This window comes from Apostichopus japonicus, chromosome 3 (genome assembly GCF_037975245.1).
Source record: "Apostichopus japonicus isolate 1M-3 chromosome 3, ASM3797524v1, whole genome shotgun sequence".
Lineage (NCBI taxonomy): Eukaryota > Metazoa > Echinodermata > Holothuroidea > Aspidochirotida > Stichopodidae > Apostichopus > Apostichopus japonicus.
This window is the reverse complement of record NC_092563.1, coordinates 9,070,843-9,097,606: the sequence shown is the minus strand read 5'-3', so window position 1 is coordinate 9,097,606 and position 26,764 is coordinate 9,070,843. Positions and strand designations below refer to the sequence as shown.

The following is a 26,764-nucleotide window of genomic DNA, read 5'->3' as shown; positions in this document are numbered from 1 at the left end:
CACTTTGTTAGCCTAATATTATAAATTTATTTACTTATTAATAATAATATTAATAAATAGCCAGTATACAAAATATTTTGTTGCGCTGTTCAATAAAAGAAGGATAAAAGAGAAGCAAAATAAATGAAACGCACAAACGATACAAAAAAAAGCAGAACAGATTGGACATCAAAAGCTTGCTTAAAAAAAGATAAGTTTTAAGTTTATATTTAGCCTAAAGACCAATTGAGGAGTACATTTTGAGATCTATAGAGAGAATTATACAGAAGGTGACCGCGCAGCAATAGCCAAAGCTCGCTCACCAAAATGTGATCCGAAAACGAGGGACCTCAAGAACGTTACCATGATTAGAGCGAAGTTTGTGGTTGTCTTACTCCCTCGTAACAAGCAAGGAAGATATGTCATCAGGGGTCTTGTCAGGAGGGGTCATGTCATGGAGTATACCTCATGGACTGGGAGAATGACTTTATAACGTAGTCGATAATTAAGCCAACAAAGTAACCAGTGAAGTTTCATTAAAAACTCTGGAAATATGACAATATTTTAGGATTAAGAGTAACCAGTCTATTAACAGCATTTTGAACCATTTGTAACCTATTTAATAAGCCACGTTGAAGCATTTTTCACCAAAATCACAGGCGAGTTGATAAAAGCAACAGTAAAATTAGGTAAACTGGTTTGTTGACAGCTCTTTCCAATGGTATTATCCGAATCTGGGAAATGTAGACGTATAATGAGAATTACAAATAGAAGGATAAGTTTTTTTTTTGGCTTTTCTTTATTTTGCAAAGAGTATTACTCTAGACTTACTTTCATATGTTGTAAGACCACTCTGAATTCAACTCCAATTTTGGAATCCACTTTTGATTTTCACTGGGGGGTGTGACACGCCCCACCCTATACACGAATGTACGTCACTTGTTCCATATGAAATGACCGAGTGCAACACAGAGATACACGAAAAGGCAGTGAAACATGACGCATTGTTAAGAGTATTATAATACCTATGTCCTTATCCAAAGGCACAAACTTATCGACTGAACTATATATATAAGCAAGCAGTTAAATGATATAAGCAATCAATGATGAGTAAATGATTTTAAGGCGTAGGCTACTCAAATAATGTATAATATATGCCCAAGCAATATGTACAAGCATGACCAACGTTCTTCATTCTGTTAATAGAAAACCTTTTACCTTATATCAGAACTACATGAATAATTTTAATCTGAATAAATATTTACAAGGAATCGCATCAAAGGCTTAAGATGCCAGGAGAAGTTTTATTCGAAGTAAGTCGTGACACTAACGGCCCTCAGAGTCGAATGCTAGTGGGCAATACCAACCATGTATATTGGAGTGTAAGATGTCACATGACACAGCAGATGTCGTGATAAATATACTGTTAAAGTATAACACGCACGACAGCAACTATCGGTGCAGTATCTGTGGAACAAAACTATCGCATGACATCATGGTGTTGTGGCAATGACTGTCGAATTTAGATGTCAAATCACAGCACATATGCCGTGACAACAACTATACATTCAAAATTATGACAGATATCTTGGCGATACAGATTGGGATATTAAAATGTCACATAACACACCAACGGTGTCGAGAGAATTAAAGAGATGAATAAGCCGTCATATACGACATCAACGATGCCGTGGGTATGTATCAATGACATTATCAACAGCACAACAGATACCGCGACAAGTACTCTCTAAGTAAAATGTCACTGCAATAATACGTCACATGATAACAATTACACGTCACATTATACACAAATGCAGTGACAAGGAGATATGACATAACATGTACGTGCCTATGTATGAACAATTAACAATTACGTAGGTCAAATACTTGAAAAACCCACCCGTCCTTAGCTAAAGTTCATAAGCTAAAAGTGCGTGGGCTATCAGCCTGCTAAATTCGCGGAAAATACTTTCGAAACGTACTTGACACAAGTGGTTTTCTTGACACGTACTTCACTTCTGTATTTTTTATATATATGGGTGCGCTTTGCCAATATATTCTGGCATTGTTAATATTTGTATATAGGAAGGTTTCATAAAAAAATATGCATAGGCCTGCCTTTATATATTGATAGAAATTTGGTTGCCTCCGTCTATTGAAATCCGGAAATAGAAAAGAAATGAAAGGGTAGATCTAAAACGGTAACGTTGGGCCAATGCATGTCGTATCTGGGGTCATTAACTCTTTAGCAAATACTGCCTGGGTCGTAAACTATATCTTACAGCAGAAATAATATACCGGTACACAACCACTATAGTCAGCCTTCGATGTGTGAGGTTGGGAAGTTATTTTTTTGTTGTCCCCATTTGAAATGGGTTGGTATTTAAGTGTATGTATTTATACTTGGTTTTTCATGATACAATAGACGCTGCACCCTCTCTTACAAATTCGAATTTTATTAGAGGAGAGGGGGACCAAACCGACGTCCACTCTGGGGAATAGTTTAACGGTTAAAATTTTTGTTTCGGTAATGGGGCTTAAAGGGTGTGAAGACTCGCGCACAAAGAAACGTCTCATGTCGGTAATCTGACCTAGTTTCGAATGAGGTGTCACAGAAGTGTGAGACACCACCATCGATCCCAGAAAATACACACACAGCTTGCTACCGTCGGTAATTAGACGTACACTTATACCCAAAGCACAGTGTATAAACGATACAGCGATGGATATCTCAGGTCCAGCTAAAGATAACAAGGTATCTTGAGAAGCTTGATTCCAATGCCAACGATAACTTCCTGAATTCACTGGTATGGGTGAAGTTTCAGTGCTAACCTTACTAGCCAAAGTTGTGGATATTTCAGTCATTCGACACACTTCTACTGATCGCTTTTAGAAATGAAGAAGGCTCGGGAATTCTCCTGCATCTCAAAATGGAAACAAACACTTGCCTGAAAAGTGGATGTTTAAAACCGTAAATGAGTGGATTAATCACGCTGTTGAACAAGACTAAAGTCCGCAGGTAATTCTGATCGACATGGCATGGAATCATCGTACAAACTGCCAAAGGTGTAAGGCATAGAACGTATGCAAGAAATACCAGAAAGAGATTCTTTGTAATCTGCACCTCGATCGGGGAGAACCTCAAGGCAATTGACTGGCTAATTGCTCCTTTTCTCTTTCGAGGTCTGTGAGAGAAATAGAATGGCAAATATACATGGATAATAATGATGTAAAATTCCTTCTGTGGTCAATTAAATATGGAAATGCTATGATGGTACTTAGGCAAGTATATATATAAAAGATCGCAGTTCTTAAAATGACTGTCAGAGTCGATTTCACCCCAGCCAGCAAACGTATATATGAAACATAACAGCCCTTAAAATATACCACAGAAAGGTATGAAAGATCACTTCAGAACAGAAAGGAAATAAGTGAGAAGGAACGAATAGGCCTATACATCAAAGAAAAGATGAATAATCAAAGCCATACAGACAGAGACCAGAGCAAGAAAGGTTTGCCTGGAGCTCAGTTTATATCGCAACCTATAGTTAAAGGGTGTGAAGACTCGCGCAAAAAGAAACGTCTAATGCCGGTAATCTGACCTAGTTTCGAGTGAGGTGTAACAGAAGTGTTAGACACCACCATCGATCCCAGAAAATGCATACACAGCTTGCTACCGTCGGTAATTATACACTATACAGTCGGTACAAACAGCTGCGGTCAATACCCACAGCACAGTGTACAAACGATACTGCGATGGACATCTCAGGTCCAGCTAAAGATAACAAGGTATCACGTTTCATTACTGTCTGCATTTTGTAGCGACAGGAGAAAAACTTCACTTGCAAGCAACGGAAAGTTAACTTCTTAAAGACGGCGGCACGCTGTTTGGGGCGAGTCTTCAATGCCTTTAAGCTATTGTTTCTGTTTTATAAACAACCCTAACTTCCGTATTTTAAAAACATTTGCAAACATAACTTACAGAAACCAAGCACGGACAAGGTGATCATTTAGTTTCATTTGTGTATGTCTCTTTTAAATAGCCAGTGGGAAGTTCATTCATTGCAGTCCTCATCACGCAGGTATAAATAATGCTGGCTTATAAGAGCCCATCTCAGAAGTTTGAGTTGAAATCATTTCTTACCTTGTTGCCGCATCTTCAACATTACCCTGGTGTTTTATGACTCCGCATTTTCTGAGGCGTCTGTTATGAAGCAACACTTTCACTAATATAGCAGTGTAGCAAAATACGATGATAAACAGCGGCAGTGGATAAAGTACATATATAATGATATCGTTAAGAACGTGAGTCGTTGGATGTTCCTTCAAAGGCAAACAAGTGTGAAGATGAAAATCAAACCCTATCTGTCCAACGCCAAAGACAAAGGCTGGTAGAATGGATACACTCATAGGTATCATCCATATTACAATTAGCTTAAACACAATGAACTTCGCTTGGTAAATGTTTTTATAAAACTGTGTCGAAGATACTATGCCGATGAAACGGTTCAATGCGATAGAGGATAAACTGTAGAGGCTTGCCCCTACGCAAATGTGAACAATGGTAAGTTCCACTTTGCATCTCCGTTCTAAACTTGTGCTATAGAAATTAGTCCAATGAACGGAAGCTTTAACCGGCAATATGCAACATGTAATGAGATCGGCAACAGCCAAATTGACGATAAAGATATTTGAAACAGTTTGTAAGCGTTTCGATAGCAGTACCGCTAGGATGACCAGAGTATTCCCTGGAATTCCTACAGCGACAACGATTGAGATTATATATGCTGTAATAATTGCCGCCTGGTTTTGAGGAATTTCCATGCCCTCGACAGCTCTACTGCCGTTTGCGTCTTGAGTAACGTTAAGTTCCATGATGTCCATTTCAATGTTCCAAACAAACACGTAGTACCTTATTTATAAAGATGATCATGTCGACAAACACCTCATTTACCAATAACGTTTCATACGCATGCACAGAACAGACAAAGTACTCAAGCAACAAACTAATTGTATTGGTAGTGGCAATGAGGAGAACAAATGACTGCAGCTTAACAAATGATGATGTATTGTGTGAGTGCACAGTATACCTTTACAAATCCTTAATTCAAGAATGCAGTTAGGGGTGCGTGTTTCTATGAAGGGTAAAACGAAACTAATAGTGTAATACAATAAATATATAAAATCCATGCTGTAAACGACCTCAGTCCGAACCTGAGTTATGTGTAACTAGAAGCTAAATTATGTATTGTTGTTGTTGACGTCATAATAGAACCAGCATCTAAGTCGATGTTGACACCATATATAGTAAGATTCGTCCGTGGCTTTGTGGAATGGTCCCAAATGAAGTAAAGACTACAGACAGCGCGCGCGTATGGAAAGCCATTTTAACATTTAATCGGGAATTTAAGATATCTTAAATTGTTTCTTATTTTAAATATCTAAAATTCTATTTCAGATATCTAAAATTCTATTTCAGATATCTAAAATTTAATTCGAGATATCTGAAATTTAATTCGAGATATCTGATATTTTATTTCAGATATCTGAAATTGGGTTCGAGATATCTGAAATAGAATTCGAGATATCTGAAATTCTATTTCAGATATCTGAAATTGAATTCGAGATATCTCGAATTCAATTTCAGATATCTGAAATTCTCTGGTATTTCGAGATATCTGAAAATATTTGTAGATATCTTAAATAAATTTGAGATATCTGTAATTTAATTTGAGATATCTGAAATTCCTTATTAAATGTTAAAACGGCTTTCCATACGCGCGAAAGTAAGGAAACTTACATGTTTTAATGTACGCGGCCTCATCCACATCAAGCATATATTTTCATAAAGGTTCGTTCGGGTTAGGGTATATTACCGAGAATTGTCTGTGCCAGCGTCATCTGGTTGGATGTTTATGAAAGGTGGTTTGAGCGTCTCCTTGAACTTTTCATATAAGAGTGCGTGGTTTGGTACACTTCGCAATCGTTTCTCTCGCGGTAACGATAATAAAGTGCACTTTACTTCTGCATTCTATACTCCCTTATCGAAGCAAAAGTATCTCAACCCTTAGAACCCTCCTGCAAAAGACATGAGGAAGGCTTCATTTATATATTTCATAGCTGGTGAGCTCATATTTGATCTATACCACAGACATATGTCTGCAATTGTTACTTATGTCCTATGTGATGGCCTGCATGGCACACAACCCTTTATTTGTAGTTCTGTTAATAACTATACACTTATATGTACATGAGCACATGGATTCACTGATACTGTTATTTAATTAGTATGTGATATTGCTATTATTCACTGATAGGCTATTGCTGTTTAATTATTGCTATTGGTTATTATGCGAGTTATGTGTTGCCAACCTCATATTTCTATCCTTTGTGTAGGCAAGTTACTTATATTAAGTTTCTGAGTATATATTGTACCGTCCTGTAAAATACAATACATTATACCAGGTAGTAGTTAGTATATAGGAACTGGTGCATGATATTGTGTTTACATGTTTGTGAGCCATAGGCTCTGTACGTAGTAAGAGCTAGTGGTTAGATATTGCCCCCTTGCCATTAGTCATTGTTATGCATGTATAGTACCACACTAATAGAGTTATAGAACAGGGAGAGTGCTCTTGAGGGATCCCTGTGCAGAGATGGGCTTGGTTGCCACGGTTACCTTGTCGTATTATATTAGTCATGTCTACAGATAGCCTGACTGGCTGAAAGTTTCTCTCTAATTACATAGTACCACAGAAGTCTCTAGTGGCGTCATGTTGCACCCTCATATTATATGTATATACCCACCATGTCGGCTAGATATGGGTGATTCAGTAGTTTAGTGCACGAGGGTTAAATCCTAATAGTGTAGGCAGTATAGAGAAACTGCCGAAATTATGCGGAGTGTATAGCCTAGTGGTTAACGCCGGCGTCTCCCAGTCATGAGATCCCCGGTTCGAATCCCCGCCGACAGCAATGTGTGTCGTCTGGCAAGGGTGTTGTTCAATAACAACTTCCCGACATGGACGTTAAATGGATGTGTGCCGAGAGATTGGCTTCGGTCAGCTTGCGAGTCTATAAGCCTCCATGGCTTCTTTCGCGAGTTCCTGCTTGCGGGAAGATCACATATACATACATACATACATACATACTATGCTCATCACCTACCAAAGTGTACAAATCAGAGTTAGACAGACACTGGCAACTGGTATATATACGCCGGAAGGGGCGGGGGGGGGGGGTGTCTCTCTCTTGGTAGCAACAATTGGTTGCACAAGTGGAAATTAGTATCTATAGGTTTAAAAGAAAGGTTCTTGTTAAAAACGGAAGAGTACCAAACAAACACATTAAACCTTAATCCGATGGTCGTTTGATCGAAATTTAAAGCAGGGAGAGGAAAACTTGATTTTAAAAAAAAAACGGCTATCTATGCAGAATGGAACAAATAAAACCCTTTTCTAGACTTGAGGTCAAGTACCAAAGCTTTTGTCATTCTTAAGAGAGTAAATGTGGGCACACAAATTGTTTAAAAATACTGTTAGAAACAATGCATACATTAGCCGACCTTTTAATTCTATAACATTCTTGAGAAATTATATTGTATTCAAAGATGATCGAAAATTAGTTAATCCTTGAGCCAGGGAGACTGAGGTCTGAAAGTGTATGCATCAAAGTAAAAAGTGGAATTTGGGGGATCTGATTGGTATTGCAGCCTTTATAGTGACAGAGAGGTGATCAGAAATTGATTACCTGGTTTATGATATAACTATGGTAGGTAGTTATGTATATGCAAATATGGAACATAACGCCGCTCATTTGAATTGAATTCCCTTTTTTTTTTTTTGGGGGGGGGGGGGATCGGGACATTATCTCCCCGTAAAACAGTCACAGTTCGATCAATTAGGTCTATAGCTGGTTTGAATCTTCAAGACAAAAGATTTTCAAATGACACTATTTTTGCCAAACTTTTTGAAACTGTTATGATGCTTTTGTCGAGCCCTCGTCAGTCCAATGGGAAATTGGTGAAGGGTGATTCACATATTATGTTGTAGAAGAATGTGAGTCACGATTTCTGAAAAAAAAAACCTTCATATGCGAGGCCAGGAACTTTAGGCAGGAAATTGGGATTAAATGACTGCAGTGATCTCAAGGTATGTATTATACTAAATATCAAAGGCAAACAAAGTAGTAAGGTGCTTAGACTTTGAGTCCCATTTTCTGGTGACTTGATACAGCAACCCACAGGCGCGTATAGTCAAGGGGGGGGCGTACTGGCGACCGTCCCCCCCCCTTGAGCATTTATTTTTTTCTATGATATCGCTAGTAATTTCAAAATAGAAAATGCTTAGATGCAATTTACAAGGCCTTGGAAGTCTTTCCAGCGATCTGGGAGGCATTTTCGGCCAAAATTTTCTTCCACGCTATGCGCCAACTCATGGAGGCGCTACGCTTAGGTAGTTTGCCTACAGGCTTCGCCCCTCCCTAGACAAATTCCTCGCTACGCACCTGACAACCAAAATGACTTGATTGGGACTCGACTCGAATCGATACAAGACACTCGAGTCAAAAGTCATTCAGTGCCAAACCGTACTCGACCGGAAAATTTAATAATTATATAAGCGTCCCGAGCAATTATAAACAAGCCATGGGTAAATATTGGAATTGGTCATGTTTATTGAATACCACTGAATGGACGGCGGCAATACAACTTATAGATTAACTGGACATTGACCACACTCGTTTAATGTTCCAAGTTACTCAATGAAATACAATGAATGCCAAGTTTTGTGCATCTCAAATAATAGTAACTGGAAATGAAGTTACTATCAACTGTAAAAAAAATGGAATTCTAGAACTCCGTAAGAAAAGGGGCCTTACAAGAAATTAGTGAATTGCAATTTCTCTGTAAGAGTACACCTATACTTGGGCAGATGGTTGTACTTAACATTACTAATTAATTGACTTTACTTGGCGTGTCTGCTTGACTATTAAAGGCATTGAAGACTCGCCCCAAACCGCGTGCGGCCATCTGAAAAAGTTAACTTTCCGTTGCTTGCAAGTGAAGTTTTCTTCTTGTCACTACAAAATGCAGACAGTCATGAAACGTGATACCGTGTTATCTTTTATCTAGACCTGAGATGTCCATCTCTGCTATTATACTCACACTGTGTTGTACGTGGGTATTGACCGTAGCTGCATGTACTGGCTGTGCACTATAGTGTCTAATTACCGACGGTAGCAAGCTGTGTGTGTATTTTCTGGGATCGATGGTGGTGTCTAACACTTCTGTTACACCTCATTCGAAACTAGGTCAGATTACCGGCATGACTTTTTTTTGTACGCGAGTCTTCAAGCCCTTTAAATGACGAGACATGTGCTTGGAGACTCGGTCCAATGTGCATTACTACACTGATAAATCATAACCAACGTCGAGGTTTGTGTGGCCTAGTAGCAATTGGGAACAATTCTTATAACATTGAAAGCTACCCCTTTAAAAACTAGTGAAATAAGTGAAACCACGTTCACCGATTAAATAATTCATAAATATATTTCAAACAATTTCAAATAATTCCGTTGTTATATTGTGACATAAATTGTAAGCATCAATATTAACAATCTTCCGTGCAACCGAGTGATGAAATATGCGACAAAATCATGTCGTCGGACATGATACCCGGACACGAAATTTATATACAGAAGTTTTACATCAGTAATAAAAATGTTCCATAATTTTAATAAATGAATTTGAATTGACATTCTCTTTGTGTACCTTCCATGCAAGTTCACATCAGCTTTCTGCTCATTTACAATTCCATAGATCATTATTTAGAATTATATACTAAACTGGAAAGTTGTCAGTTGGATCGACCAGACAAACAGACATGATTCACCATGATAGTGTTGCTGGTTGGATCAACTTTACATACAGACATGATTCACCATGATGATGGTGCTGGTTGGATCAACCCTACAGACAGACATGACAGACATGATTCACAATAATGGTGCTGGTTGGATCAACCCTACAGAGAGACATGATTCACCATGATGGTGTTGCTGATTGGATCAACCCTACAGACAGACATGATGGTGCTGGTTTGATAAACCCTACAGACAGACATGATTCACCATGATGGTGTTGCTGGTTGGATCAACTTTACATACAGACATGATTCACCATGATGGTGCTGGTTGGATCAACCCTACAGATAGACATGATTCACCATGATGATGGTGCTGGTTGGATCAACACTACAGACAGACATGATTCCATGATGATGGTGTCGGTTGGATCAACCCTACAGACATGCATGATTCACCATGATGGTGCTGGTTGGATCAACCCTACAGACATGCATGATTCATCAACATGGTGTTGCTGGTTGGATCAACACTGCAGACAGACATGATTCACCATGATGATGATGCTTGAAATATTTGGTGTATCTATACATGAAAGACTTCTAAGATGCATCAAGCAGGCATAACTATTAAGTATACAGCATCATCAAACTACAATTAAGAGTTTATGCAGATTTATACAAGATTTGGTCTTACTAATGAATTGGGAATACTTAGGTAACAAATACAGACACTGAGTGTTTAAAATGCTTCTTGCTCTGCTCAAGTAATATATTTCATCCATCATACTATCTTGCATTTGAAGCAAGACATTGCAAAACCTTCTGTTAAGAAAAATGCTGAGAATTTTCTGCCACTTAAAATTCTCAGTACTTGTTTGCCAAATTTAAACTTCGACATTTTCCAGCTGACTGCACTAAAAGCTCAGTGAAAATGACACTATTCTATGAAATTTTCAGTTCAAAATTCATTTTTTTTAATTGAGTTATCTGTCGTTAAAAATGTTAAGCTGAAGAAAACTTCGGCAGATTTTTTTAACGAGTCCGTACATTCTACAAACTTCAATCAAAATTGGCAAGCCCCAGCACCCAGCAGATCATGCGCCAATCAAATCTCTCTGTTTTGTTTACCACCGTTAGGCCTAGGACTACGTTCACTTTCATGGCTAGCCTGTCTTAGGTAACTTCTCTTGAATAGTATCTTTCTCTCTTCCTACCGATGTAACTTGCAAAATTGCAATGAATATACGGGTGTTTTCAGACGTTTCCTCCGTGGATTTGTAAAGAGTGGAGGATACGAGTATATGACTGCATTAAAATCTAGATCGTGCCCGCATGTGAAGACTATTTTGTCTATATTTGCGTATTGAACATGCTGACATGGGAGGTCGCAGTGATTTTCTTTCTTCCGATTGCGACAGCTTTCCCCCAGGTCGTTGGTTAGGTGCGGCCCTGTCAATCTTTCACTCCTAAAATCTGCCCCATTCATTCAAAAAGGTTGCCCACCCCTGCTGTAAGTCCTGATAGTGCAATACTTTCATCCTGCTAGACACACACTACAATGCTTTTATACTGCTACTCATGATAGTAGAATACGTCCATACATAGTACGCTGGCTTCCAACCCCCCACCCCCGCACCCACCATTGGTGGCAATGCCAATGATATCCATTATTTCATCACATAATTTGTTACTTTCTTGAAGTGATTATTAAGTAAACCTCTCTGTTCTAATTGTATAGACACCTTATATTTTACTTGGCACAAACTTAGCCTGCTTTCTGAATTTATGGAAATCTATTCCCTTCTGAGTTGTAATCCTTATCGCTTCACCGTGATGGTCTTCTTCCACCAATCGCATGTAAGCAGCAATAACGTCAGATACCCTGTGGAAGAAAACAACATTGAAGATTTGTGAGAAGCTATGACAATCATAGCAAGTAAGAAATAACAAGGCAAACTGATGAATCAGAGATCACATAAAAAATAATCTTCCCTGTGGTTTTGTTGGTTTTGACAAGTTATCATAATTGGCTGTTTGCATGTATCCATCCCAGTTTAGTCTAGGCTGGCTGTATGATACACATATCAAATATAACAACACTGAATACTATTGGCAGTGACATGTAAACTGAATACTCAAAGCATTGGCAGTGACATGTACACTGAATACTCAAAGCATTGACAGTGATATGTAGACTGAATACTCAAAGCATTGGCAGTGACATGTCCACTGAATACTCAAAGCATTGGCAGTGACTTGTAGACTGAATACTCAAAGCATTGGCAGTGACATGTACACTGAATACTCAAAGCATTGACAGTGATATGTAGACTGAATACTGAAAGCATTGGCAGTGACATGTACACTGAATACTCAAAGCATTGGCAGTGACATGTAGACTGAATATTCCAAGCATTGGCAGTGACATGTAGACTGAATACTCAAAGCATTGGCAGTGACATGTAGACTGAATACTCAAAGCATTGGCAGTGACTTGTAGACTGAATACTCAAAGCATTGACAGTGACTTGTACACTGAATACTCAAAACATTGGCAGTGACATGTACACTGAATACTCAAAGCATTGGCAGTGACATGTAGACTGAATATTCCAAGCATTGGCAGTGACATGTAGACTGAATACTCAAAGCATTGACAGTGATATGTAGACTGAATACTGAAAGCATTGGCAGTGATATGTAGACTGAATACTCAAAGCATTGACAATGATATGTAGACTGAATACTCAAAGCATTGACAGTGATATGCAGACTGAATACTCAAAGCATTGGCAGTGATATGTAGACTGAATACTCAAAGCATTGGCAGTGACATGTCCACTGAATACTCAAAGCATTGGCAGTGACATGTAGACTGAATACTCAAAGCATTGGCAGTGACATGTTCACTGAATACTCAAAGCATTGACAGTGATATGTAGACTGAATACTCAAAGCATTGGCAGTGACATGTAGACTGAATACTCAAAGCATTGGCAGTGACATGTAGATTGAATACTCAAAGCATTGGCAGTGACATGTAGACTGAATACACAAAGCATTGGCAGTGACAAGTAGACTGAATACTCAAAAGCATTGTCAGTGACATGTAGACTGAATACTCAAAGCATTGGCAGTGACATGTAGACTGAATACTCAAAGCATTCACTGTGACATGTAGACTGAATACTCAAGCATTAACAGTGACATGTAGACTGAATACTCAAAGCATTGGCAGTGACATGTAGACTGAATTCTCAAAGCATTGGCAGTGACATGTAGACTGAATACTCAAAGCATTGGCAGTGACATGTAGATTGAATACTCAAAGCATTGGCAGTGACATGTACACTGAATACTCAAAGCATTGGCAGTGACAAGTAGACTGAATACTCAAAAGCATTGTCAGTGACATGTAGACTGAATACTCAAAGCATTGGCAGTGATATGTAGACTGAATACTCAAAGCATTCGCTGTGACATGTAGACTGAAAACTCAGAGCATTGGCAGTGACATGTACACTTAAAACTCAAAGCATTGGCAGTGACATGTAGACTGAATACTCAAAGCATTGGCAGTGACATGTAGACTAAAACTCAAAGCATTGGCAGTGACATGTACACTGAATACTCAAAGCATTGGCTGTGACATGAAGACTGAATACTCAAAGCATTGGCAGTGACATGTAGACTGAATACTCAAAGCAGTGACATGTACACTGAATACTCAAAGCATTGGCAGTGACATGTAGACTGAATACTCAAAACATTGGCAGTGACATGTAGACTGAATACTCAAAGCATTGGCAGTGACATGTAGACTGAATACTCAAAGCATTGGCAGTGACATGTACACTGAATACTCAAAACATTGGCAGTGACATGTAGACTGAATACTCAAAACATTGGCAGTGACATGTAGACTGGAAACTCAGAGCATTGGCAGTGACATGTACACTTAAAACTCAAAGCATTGGCAGTGACATGTAGACTAAAACTCAAAGCATTGGCAGTGACATGTACACTGAATACTTAAAGCATTGGCAGTGATGGTAGACTGAATATTCAAAGCATTGGCAGTGTCATGTAGACTGAATACTCAGCGCATTGACAGTGACATGTACACTGAATACTCAAAGCATTGGCAGTGACATGTAGACTAAAACTCAAAGCATTGGTAGTGACATGTACACTGAATACTCAAAGCATTGGCAGTGATGGTAGACTGAATACTCAAAGCATTGGCAGTGTCATGTAGACTGAATACTCAAAGCATTGGCAGTGACATGTAGACTGAATACTCAAAGCATCATTAGTGACATGTACACTGAATACTCAAAACATTGGCAGTGACATGTATACTGAATACTCAAAACATTGGCAGTGACATGTAGACTGCATACTCAAAGCATTGGCAGTGACATGTAGACTGAATACTCAAAGCATTGGCAGTGACATGTAGACTGAATACTCAAAGCATTGTTAGTGACATGTACACTGAATACTCAAAACATTGGCAGTGACATGTAGACTGAAAACTCAGAGCATTGGCAGTGACATGTACACTTAAAACTCAAAGCATTGGCAGTGACATGTACACTGAATACTCAAAACATTGGCAGTGACATGTAGACTGAATACTCAAAGCATTGGCAGTGACATGTAGACTGAATACTCAAAGCATTGGCAGTGATATGTAGACTGAATACTCAAAGCATTGGCAGTGACATGTACACTGAATACTCAAAACATTGGCAGTGACATGTACACTTAAAACTCAAAGCATTGGCAGTGACATGTAGACTGAATACTCAGCGCATTGACAGTGACATGTAGACTGAAGACTCAAAGCATTGGTAGTGACATGTAGACTGAATACTCAAAGCACTGGTAGTGACAATACATATACATTATATCATAGAGGGGGCAGATATTACTTCCAACACCACTGCATGGTAAGCAAAATATAGAATTACTTCAGTATTACCAACATATTATTGCTAGAAAGGTTTAATGAAAATTGCCCTTAGTACTCCCCAAAACATGTTTGGATTAATACTTGCCCTAATATATTAATATCAGATCATTGTAGAAACAAACAAACAATCAGTGAAGTGATTTATGGAAATTCTTGAAACTATTTCTTTAATTCATATAAGGGACTCACGGAACAAAGTCCAGACTTGCTTTGAACTCTTTGTAGTCCTCGGGTGATAGATGTGGAGCAGTCTTCTCAATAATAGGAGTATCACTAAATGAAGGGCAAACCATGTTGACACGGATGTTATCAGGACCAAAAGCAGGATCACCCCCTGGAGACTGGAAAGAACAAACTGGGTTACTTGAAGGAACACGTAGGTTACCTGAGGGCGCAATCCTCTATGCTACTTGAAAGAGCTTGTTTAGGGTATACACAACTATAAATAGAGTACATTTGGATATATATAATTGAACTGATATTAAATAACCAACACCACTAAAAACACTTGGGCTTTGGTACTCATTTTGAGAAATCCTTACACCCATCCGAGTTTTTTGTGTGTGAAATATTGCATAAATTTATTAACACTGCACTTGACTTCAAGTGACTTTGAATGAAAACAATATGCATGCATTCTCATACTAAATTGGAGTACATCCAAGTTCCCATTCTTGAGATTACTATTTCATGTCTCATGTGGTGAATCCACAGAAGTTATAAACTCTAATGTGAGGTTAACGTTACTATGTCTCTCATGTGGTGAATCCACAGAAGTTAAAAACTATAATGTGAGGTTAAAATTACTATATCTCTCTTGGGATGGATCCACAGAAGTTAAAATCTTTAATTGGAGAAATGTCTCATTATTGTAATAATCTGAGCTAATTCTGAAACAATATAATTCTTACCGCAATACTTTTAGAATATCCAATAACACCATGCTTGGCAGCTGCATAGACTGGTTGGAATGGTACAAATAAAATGCCTGAGTGAGGTAAAAATCCAAGAGTCAATTTAAGTTAGGGTCACACTGCAAAAATGGAACTAGCAACCACAACAAAAATCTGCATTAACTTGACATGTGAATTGAAGTGTCACTCATTAAAGAGGCCATGACACCAACAATCGAACAAATCGAGAGTAATTCCCTCAAAATCTATGATAAAATCCATGTTGAAAACTGTTCTCATCACCCTTAAAACCCCAAGCACTAATGAGTAATTAAAGTTTGAAAATTCGCACCCGGAAGCAGACCTCTGAAAAACGTGATTTCCTAACAACACAACGATGACGTCATGTTAGGAACACTTAAAGTGCTAACCACATAGACCATGCTATGAATGAGCTAGGTATCACCTGGAAGGAGGATTTATCTCATGTGGTTTTTCTAGACCAGAATTTCATAAGGAATAAGAATATATTGGGTAAAAAGCCCAAATCCTGAACGCTCCCCCCGATAAGGGGGGTTCTTTCTGGGGGCGGGTCTATTTTTTAAGGCAAAAATACCAGAGGTTACATTTACACACAAATAGGATAAAATGTGGTTTTCTAAACCATAATTTCATAAGGAATAAGAATATCTTGGATAAAAAGTCCAAATCCTGAACGCACCCCCCTTAAAAAAAATTTGGGGGGGTCCATTTTTTAAGGAAAAAATACCATAAGTTACATTTACAAACAAATAAGATCAAACAAACTCTTATATACCTAAAAATTTAAACACAGTTAGATTATAAACCCTATATATTGGATTTTGTAACACTGTGGTTGTTGGGGAGTATTGGGGGGGTCTCTAAAGGACCTCCTATTTAACCCTAATGCATTAGGGGCGGGGGAGCATGTTGACATTTTTTGCCACAGATTTTGAGCCATTTGAGATATGAACTAGATTCTTTCATGACTTTTTCCCCACGTCTTGCGTACATTTTGACACCACTTTTGCCCATATAGGACCCCTGTAGGGTGAGTTTTGTACCAATATGTGATGACGTCACAGAAATGTTTTCAATGTTTACATTGACTTGTGTACAAAATCGTTAGTATAGGATACAAATACTCTAACTTGGGACAGATTTAAAAGTCTGTTTGGTTTGAAGTACATAATATGCTCACTTAATCTTCTGAATCGCTAACATCAAGGAAAAATAACTGAAGCCTGTGGTCAAAGGGACCGCGAAAAACTTTGCAACGAAGAAATCACTGTGCTATTGAATGCCACGTTATTTGGCAACTCTCAATGCAGAGAGAAACATACTGTGAGATGAAAAATCCTTTTCAGTATCAATAATTCAAATCATTCGTGATATTCTTAGAAAACTTGAACTTCGGTTGCCGCAAGTGGTTCTGGATCCGCCATTTCACAGGAAATTTTGATTTGTTTCGCACTTGTGATCGGTGTTTTGTGTAGTACATACTATAGTGGTATGTGTACTTGCCTAATGTGTACGTGTATGGTATGTTCGGAGGATCGGAAACAGCGACAACAAATCGTGTTCCTAACATGACGTCACATGACGTCATGCGAATCGGAAAATTTTCGAGCAAACAAAGTTTCAAACGCCGAAGAGGGTAAATTCATTCTCAATTTTTGACTTGAAAATTCAAGTTTTTAGCTGGCAGAATGGTTGATACATGTTCTAGCAAACATTCTTTGATGGATCCAAAAAATAAAGGACTTTGAAATTTTCGTGTCATGGCATATACATCTTACCTACCATATATGAGACATTTATCACTGTATGTACTGCTTATATACATTACCTGCCATAGAAGAGACATTGATTACAACACCCCCTCCTCCACCACTGTTCTTATCCATGTACTGTTTAGCAAGTAATGTACCACGGATGACAGCAGTCTGTGAAAATGAGTTAAAATACATGTAAATGAAAAGTATTACTCTCCAGAGTCAGAATTCTATGACTAAAAGTTTCATGATAGTGAAAATGAAAATAATTTGTCCAGGGCTGATGAAAACAACCTGTGAAAATGTTCAAACACACATGAAAATAGGGTAATGTGCTTTTAGGTCGGAGAATAATTTAGTGTCCACATTTGCATCTAGCAGTTTTGCCCCAAATTTGGGGCTTTCAAAACAAACTTAAGTTTGTCTCCTTAAAAGCACTATGGGTCCTATGTACAAAACCTGCAATACATCTTTGCACTTGCACTTGCTGAATGCATACTATAACTGTACGCTGAATGCATTCTGTAGATGAATGCTGAATGCATTCTGTAGATGAATGCTGAATGCATACTGTAGAAGTATGTTGCATGCATACTGTAGAAGTATGTTGCATGCATACTTTTGAAGTGTGCTGAATGCATACTGTTTATGTATGCTGAATGCATATACTGTAGATGAATGCTGAATGCATTCTGTAGATGAATGCTGAATGCATTCTGTAGATGAATGCTGACTGCATTCTGTAGATGAATGCTGAATGCATACTGTATATGTATGCTGAATGCATACTATAACTGTATGCTGAATGCATTCTGTAGATTAATGCTGAATGCATTCTGTAGATGAATGCTGAATGCATACTGTATATGTATGCTGAATGCATACTATAACTGTATGCTGAATGCATTCTGTAGATGAATGCTGAATGCATTCTGTAGATGAATGCTGAATGCATAATGTATATGTATGCTGAATGCATACTGTAGATGAATGATGAATGCATACTGTATATGTATGCTGAATGCATACTGTTGAAGTGTGCTGAATGGATACTGTTGATATGAAGTGTGCTGGATTCATACTGTTTATGTATACTGAATGCATACTGTTGAAGTGTGCTGAATGCATACTGTATATGTATGCTGAATGCATACTGTTGAAGTGTGCTGAATGCATTCTGTAGATGAATGCTGCATGCATTCTGTAGATGAATACTGAATGCTGAATGCATACTGTATATGTATGCTGAATGCATACTATAACTGTATGCTGAATGCATTCTGTAGATGAATGCTGAATGCATTCTGTAGATGAATGCTGAATGCATAATGTATATGTATGCTAAATGCATACTGTTGAAGTGTGCTGAATGGATACTGTTGATATGAAGTGTGCTGGATTCATACTGTTTATGTATACTGAATGCATACTGTTGAAGTGTGCTGAATGCATACTGTATATGTATGCTGAATGCATACTGTTGAAGTGTGCTGAATGCATTCTGTAGATGAATGCTGCATGCATTCTGTAGATGAATGCTGAATGCATACTGTAGAAGTATGTTGCATGCATACTGTAAATGTATACTGAATGCATACTTTTGAAGTGTGCTGAATGCATACTGTATATGTATGCTGAATGCATACTGTATATGTGTGCTGAATGCATACTGTAGATGAATGCTGAATGCATTCTGTACATGAATGCTGAATGCATACTGTATATGTATGCTCAATGTATACTGTATATGTATGCTGAATGCATACTGTAGAAATGTGCTTAATGCATACTGTAGAAATGAGTTGCATGCATACTGTAGATGAATGCTGAATGCATACTGTAGATGAATGCTGAATGCATACTGTAGAAGTGTGGAAGTGTGCTGAATGCATACTAAAGATGAAAGCTGAATGTATATACATGCTGAATGCACACTGTAGATGTATGCTAAATGTGAATGCACACTGTAGATGTATGCTAAATGCATACTGTAGATGTATGCTGAATGTATATTTATGCTGCATGCATACTGTAGATGAATGCTGAATACATACTCCAAATGTAATTAAGCTACATGCATACTGTATATGCATGGTGCATGCATACATGCTGAATGCACACTGTAGATGTATGCTAAATGCATACTGTAGATGTATGCTGAATGTATACTGTAGAAGTGTGCTCAATGCATATTGTTTATTTATGCTGAATGCAAATATGGAGATGTATGATGAATGCATAATATAGATGTATGCTGAATGCATACTGTAGAAGTGTGCTGAATGCATATATGATGAATGCATGTATGATGAATGCATACTGTATATGGATGCTGTATATTTATGCTGAATGCATATATGGAAATGTATGATGAATGCATACTATAGATGTACAGTATGCTGTATGCATACTGTAGAAGTGAGCTGAATGCATATATGATGAATGCATGTATGATGAATGCATACTGTATATGGATGCTGTATATTTATGCTGAATGCATATATGGAAATGTATGATGAATGCATACTATAGATGTATGCTGAATGAATACTGTATATGTATGCGGAATGCACACTGCAGAAGTGAGCTGTTTTATGACAGATTTCAACAATTAAGTTTGATTCAAATGAAACTCACATGATTTTGCAAATCAGAAAAGAATGATAAAAACAAAATGAAACAAAAACATGAATGAAATAGCAACCAGGAACCAGGCACCTGCATTTGCTTAGAAAATTTGGCTTGAGTGTTCTCACCAGATCTATGTCTATAACTTTCTTCCAGTCTGTTTCGTTGGCGATACCTGCATTGTTGCAAACAACGTCCAAGCGTTTAAAATGATCTAATGTCTTCTTAAAGGCACCTGTTCATAGCAAAAGAAGGAAAAGTATATTGTAGTCATGCATGCATGCATTTCTATCTAGTAATACTTGAGAATTTATGCTAATGGGACGTTTAAAGGCAGCCAATCCTATATGTACAATCTGTGCAATTTAATCTTTATGACCTCTGGGTTAAAACAGGTTACAAAAATCCCAGAGCTACAGAATCTACAATCACTACTGAATCCCTAAGTACTGCAAGCTACGTACAACTGAAGGAACTTGACTCAAGAGCAGGCAGGCATGGAGAAGGTAGGCACTGTAATTTTGTGTAACTGGCCCACGTATACAGTAACAACATAGGTATGACAAATGGGAAAGAAACAACTTTAAAGGGGTTTGAGAGGGGGGAGTGATGTAACCCAAATTCAGTTATGGAGCATGATCATACTAGAAACGGCAGGTCACCAAATGAGGACAGTGCTAAGACATACAAAAAACAAAATTACCAAGTTCTCTAGAGATAGAATAGGAAGAGGCCAGTTGTTGTGAGGAGACAACACAGTTGTTGTGAGGAGACAACACATTTATTTGCTTTATGGTCTTTCAAGGTCATAATATACTTCACCTTCCATGTCAGAATCAGAGGTTACATCAGCTCTGTTATAGATGACCCTCTCTGGTCCAAACTTTGTAGAAAATTCATCAATGACATTCTTTCCATCAGAGATATCCACCAGGCTCACCCCCTGTCATAAGAAAGCCAAAGCAAATTATCTTTTACCGAAAGATTTGTGTGTTGAATTGTCATTTTCATCAATCTTACCAGCCCCAGGCTATAAGTAATTTATTCACATACCAGGAAAGATCTTAACTTAGCTATAACATCTATGTAGAGGAAACACTTTTGCAGCTCTTAATTCAATAGGTTTTCATGTTACTTTAACATTTTCATCCAATATAGAGAAATTTTGACTGCCAAGAATGTATTGTAATATAGAGTCTTGTGCTAACCTTGGACACTTTTGTGGATTAAAAATAACAGTCAAATAATTTCATTCCTATAATGATGTAGTACTATCATACCAACAGATTGTGGTCAATTTACCACAACAAGCACTTATTATCCGGACCAGAGGAGCACAAACACAGGATTTCATTTATATGATGACCTATGAAGCCTGGATTGGATTACATTTGACATGTTACTTTTAGGCTGTAACATCACCTTAATACATGGAGGGAATTCCAGCTGGAAACCCATGTATGTAGATATTTAAGGGAGTGACCCCAGAGAGGGGCATACGGGTGCACAGAGAAAGAATGTGTATTTTTAGTTGATACATAGGCTAGATAGATCAGAGTGAATATGTATTGGAGAGGGGTAAGAGCGGAATATTTAGAATTAGTCGGTTGGGTTACATTAGCAGAAGGGTCATTTCTGAAGAACCGTGGGTGAAAAATTTTAATGTTGCTCTGGTGTTCTCATTTGCAGTAGACTGATCCATTCTTTTTGAAATGATTACACCATATCACACTAATAAACTCAAAACTATTAGCATTGATGGTACAATTACTGTACCTTAGCTCCCTTCTGAAGGAGAGCAGCAGCAAATCCTTTCCCAAAGCCACTTGCACCTCCAGTAATCAAAGCAACAATGCCTTCAACCTTCATCTTCTCTGAGAACCTTTCAAAGCTATTAAATCATCCCTGTAAAAAGTTGACAAAAAAAAAGGAATCAAAGAACAAATGCTGCAGTAAGTACCCTTCATTTCATCATATTTCATATTTGTTTTTCCAAAACAAGATTCCTAAAAGTCATACATATATATTTGAAACGTATCAGCAGAGAGAGGCTCTGGATGCAACGCCTACGTACCATTCAACCTCATGGGCTGAACATTCAGGAAGGACATGACTAAATTTTCCTCTGTCCCCCACTACTTCTCCCTTTGTTCCCTTCCCCCCCCTTCACTCTTCTTCTTACAGCTCTCTTCCCCTCCTTTTTTCTCCACACCTTTCTGTCTTTGTCCCTCTCCAGTTTATTCCCTACCCTGTTCCTTTAATCCTCTCATTGTCCCTCCACTGTTTATCTCCTACCTCTCCTCTTCCCCTGTTGCTTTCTTCTCACCATCCCTTGTCCACTTATAATCCCCTTTCATCTATCTCATTGTGTTCACCGTGCTCATTAACCTGTCTGTTTTCTGTGCGTGTTTTTGTCCCCTCTGTTACTGTAATTTGTCATTTAGCCTCTGAAGAAGATCCTGCTAGGATCGAAACGTCAGGCCAACTTACTTTTACACATATATATTTGATATTAGTAAAGAAGTAAATTACAACATGTCAATTAAAAAGGGAAAAAAAAACAATTAGCAAACTGCTTATCTAATTGCTGACAAATTAGGTGGGAAGAACAAGGGGGAGGAAGTTTAGTCTTTCCTTTCTTGGATGTGGAGACCATTCGGTCGAACGGTGCGAAGGTCGTTGGATCCGCAGACGTTCTCTGCTAGGGCGAACGGTATCTTTACCTAGAAATTCAAGGCCTAGGAGGATCATATCCTATTGTGGAGTATTAGCTCAGTGGTTAACGCCGGTGCCTTTCAATCATAAGGTCCCTGGTTCGAGTCACTCCAAGATGAATGTATGTCGTCCAGTTACAGAGTTGTCGACAATTGACAATTCATAATCATGGACGTTAAATATGAATCTCAGAGAATGACTTCGGTCAGCTTGTGGCTTTGATAAGCCAATGATGGCTTCTTCGCAAGTTCCTGCTTGCAGGAGGATCTAAAATACATACATACATACTGTACATACATATCCCAAATACAAATCGAATACATACAGATTCTGCAAGAAATAAAGGTAAATGACATTAGAGGTAGCTTAGGTGATGTAACCCCTTTGGTTTTGCATGTGTGCTGGGTGGTTGGACTGTGACAAGTGAGAGATTCCGATTCTGAGGTTCTACCCCTATCTGTATATCTGCAGAAAATGCACCTGCAGGGGAGAGAACATTTTACCCATTGTCTGCAAACATTCTTGCATCTGCAGTGCTCAAGAAACACAAAGTATGTCGTTCAACTGCAACTATTTGTAACATTACATTTCCCTGTGTAGAGATAGAAGTTTGTGCTACTGGCTATCATACTGTACTGTATGTGTGCACTAAAATATCATAACTTAGGCGCCTTGTTGTCACAAGTTTTGCCAACAAGCACTAACGGTATGATTGTTATGAAGTTGCAGTTGAATTGTTTCCGGGACTGTCACATAATATTTGTTTTGACCACAAGTGTGATGAGTTGAGACAACTTATGAATTTTATGAGAAGCTTACATCTCTAATACCGAAACTTATGGTTTTTCAAGTCATAGTAGTTGCTATTAAAAGTCAAGTGTACATCACTGCATGTGGTATGAACCACATGACAGTAATTTCTTCACAGTTACAAACTTGTGTAAATTTTCGCAAACCCCTTTGACCATGTGCTTCAGTTATGATTTTATGTGAAAAGTGTAAACTACTTCATACATCGTCAAAAGTAGCCATTGAAGCTTAAGCTTTTTAAGGTAATGGACATTGCGTAAAAGTATTTTACATACTGTTTTGCCTACTGTATAGTGGATGGGAAAAGAAGAAAATTCTCTCAACTTTTGAATTATTCTATGAATAGAACTGCATTGGCTATAAGTGGCAATTTACAACAGGCCAGGGGCTTTAAAAGTTGAGAGCAAGAACTATAGGACTCTGGATGCTGACCACACAACACATTGCAGGGAATCATTTATCCTGTATCACGTTTTGTTCCTGTTGCTACAAAATGCAGATAGTATAGTAATGAAACATGATGCCTTGTTAACTTTAGCTGGACTTGAGATGTCCATCACTGTATTGTTTGTATACTGTGCTGTGGGTATTGCTTGCAGCTGTATGTACGGACTGTACACTAGTGTCTCATTGCCGACGGTAGCAAGCTGTGTGTATATTTTCTGGGATCGATGGTGGTGTCTAGCACTTCTGTTACACCTCATTCACTTACCGGCATGAGACGTTTATAACTTTGTGTGCGAGTCCCCACACCGTTTAAACACTAAATTATTCCCTTATTCCCGTAATTGATGCACCCCTGTAATTGACACACCTCTAAATATTCCTAGATATCACTGTAGCAACTATAATACTGCAAGCAACCTAACCTTTTTGCACCTTTAAAAGCAGTAATCTATATTGTTCACGAGTATTAATCCGTTTCAAGAATGTGCCAATGAAATTGTGGTTCATTTTAAATCTTTTTACACCCTCTTCCTCCCCCCCCCCCCCAACCAATGTTGCAGGTATTTTTTATGCTCGAGATGAAGCCATGCGCACTACATGTTAAGAATGATCTGTCTGCTACATCTAGGCATGTACAGTATAGAGATGCTCAGAGCATGGCAAACAATGTACAAAGTCAATGGATGCAAGCGCACAGTCAGCTGTTGGACAAATGTGTCAATTACATGTATGGTATTAACGGACTTGACACGGCAGACATCCTTGGGTCAGGTCCTTCTCAACTGTACATTTTATGGGAACAGAATAAATAGTTTTGGGTCACTTTATTTCTGAGGTACGACACAACTGAAAATCGCATACAGGTGAGTTTTTTTTTTTTTGGCCTAATAGATATCGTTCAACAAATCCTTAAGTTCGTCAATTACGAGCCCATGCTAGTACTAGCCTAGTAGTAGTAAATTAGGCTATTCACCTCTTTCAATGGAGAAAATATTTTAGTACATGACTTAATTTGTTTTCGTGGTAAGGATATGTAATTAGCACCATGTTGGTTCCTGTTCTGTGATAGACTTTGCACATTCCTTCCCAAACAACGACCAACCTTTTGATTAGCTTGTGTGATGGTGCATATAGCCTACTCATACTAGTTTAAAGGCCAAGCGTTGGTACTGCACATGACAACGCATCAAGCTTGAGTAACAGCATAACTAGCCTAGTCTATAGTAATTACTACACAAAGGGCTGTCATACTCCTGAGTCCTAGTCCTAGTTATCGCCAAAGTCATATTTAACTTGAAAATACTTACAGAAAGGTTACTTGTTACAGGACTTATGGATCGTTTCTTGTATGTATAGAGTAGGTTAGGTTATCATACTGAAGTCAGGTCCCCACGTAGTAAGGTTATGGTTCTGGTACTTTACATAACAAGTACAAAGTACAAGGTACCTCCCCAGGCACCACTGAGTGTCCATCGAAAGATAGGGATCACTCCACAGTACGAAAAAGTGGAGGGTCCGATTATAGACGTGCTCCCAGGTGCTACTAACATACTATTTAACCCTTTGACAATTCGAAGAGGTGAGATTTCTGTAGATAACAGATAACGGGCATTTACGGTTAATTTGTCGAATAACTTCTTAGGTTTGGTATGATCACGTTTTGAGATTGACCTTCCGTCTCATAAAAACCTAATGTGCATGGACCGGTCTACTATTCGAACATCTACTGACAGAGAATTTATACGCATTCAGGAATCATGTTACGTACATGCCAAAATGGACTTGTGTTGGCGTTGCTAAGGAGCAACGAATACTTTATAAGAAAAGTCACCCAGGAAGTAACATGGGCACGAACACACAATCCGCTCTCAACCCCATGTCTCCGTTGCATCGAGACTGTGACTGTGTGATCATCGTCGGGTGTGTATCACCATTCTCCTCGAAAGGGAACAGATACTTTTTAAGAAAAAGTCACCCAGGAAAGAACCTGGGCACGAAAACCAAACTACCAAACGACTGATCCGCTCTCAGCCCCAGCCCCCTTGCATCGGGACTGTGACTGTGTGATCATCGTCAGGTGTGTATCACCATTCCCTAAGGGAACAGATACTACACATGATCTTAGCCAAAAGGCCGAGAAGCGAATCTGTGTCTTGTGTATAGATCATAGTCTATTTCTCTCTAGTTTCCACCATTCAACCGTTTCACATGTGTTGCATACCTTTACATCCCTGTCATAGAAATTATTTATTGATATGTACCTACTACCTGTAGACACATACCTTGCTATATATTATATCTAGTATAGTGTCATTCGTTAATTACCTGTAGGTAAATACCTTACAGTCCTGTATAACTGCTTTACGGGTTGTTTTTCTTTATAGTTGTTTGTGGGGTGGAACTTCCTGCAATTAAGGGACTCCTATGTTTTGCTTGGTTATTGTTTTGTATCATCAGTTTGATTGGTTGAAACCCTGATGAGCAGCCAGGGTCAGAGGCTGGTCGTCAGGTTCTTCTAAAGAAGGTTACAGAAATAAAAGAGAGTTGCACATAACTGCAGAGTGTGCAGGTTTCCTTTTCATTGTTTGAGTTTTCCCACTCGGTCTCTACAATGTTATGTGCGTTCAGGTGCAGTTCAATTATATGTAAGAAAAT

The 26,764-nt window shown here is 38.4% G+C and overlaps 2 protein-coding genes and 1 pseudogene across 2 annotated transcripts; all 3 read right to left on the bottom strand.

The window, feature by feature from the left end:
* Positions 1-215: 215 nt before the first annotated feature.
* Positions 216-5,062, bottom strand: LOC139962500 (melatonin receptor type 1A-like). Its single transcript, XM_071962520.1, has 2 exons — positions 4,124-5,062; positions 216-3,164 (listed from the first exon to the last, which is right to left on the bottom strand). The coding sequence occupies exons 1-2, from the start codon at positions 4,861-4,863 to the stop codon at positions 2,837-2,839; spliced, it is 1,068 nt and encodes a 355-aa protein (XP_071818621.1). The 5' UTR covers positions 4,864-5,062; the 3' UTR covers positions 216-2,836.
* A 4,445-nt stretch (positions 5,063-9,507) lies between these two features.
* Positions 9,508-25,635, bottom strand: LOC139962239 (15-hydroxyprostaglandin dehydrogenase [NAD(+)]-like). The gene is made up of 8 exons (XM_071962286.1): positions 25,417-25,635; positions 21,914-22,042; positions 20,960-21,080; positions 20,266-20,372; positions 17,584-17,680; positions 15,732-15,808; positions 15,010-15,161; positions 9,508-11,724 (listed from the first exon to the last, which is right to left on the bottom strand). The coding sequence occupies exons 2-8, from the start codon at positions 22,004-22,006 to the stop codon at positions 11,586-11,588; spliced, it is 786 nt and encodes a 261-aa protein (XP_071818387.1). The 5' UTR covers positions 22,007-22,042; positions 25,417-25,635; the 3' UTR covers positions 9,508-11,585.
* A 546-nt stretch (positions 25,636-26,181) lies between these two features.
* On the bottom strand, positions 26,182-26,254 carry LOC139965870 (U2 spliceosomal RNA; annotated as a pseudogene).
* Positions 26,255-26,764: the final 510 nt, after the last annotated feature.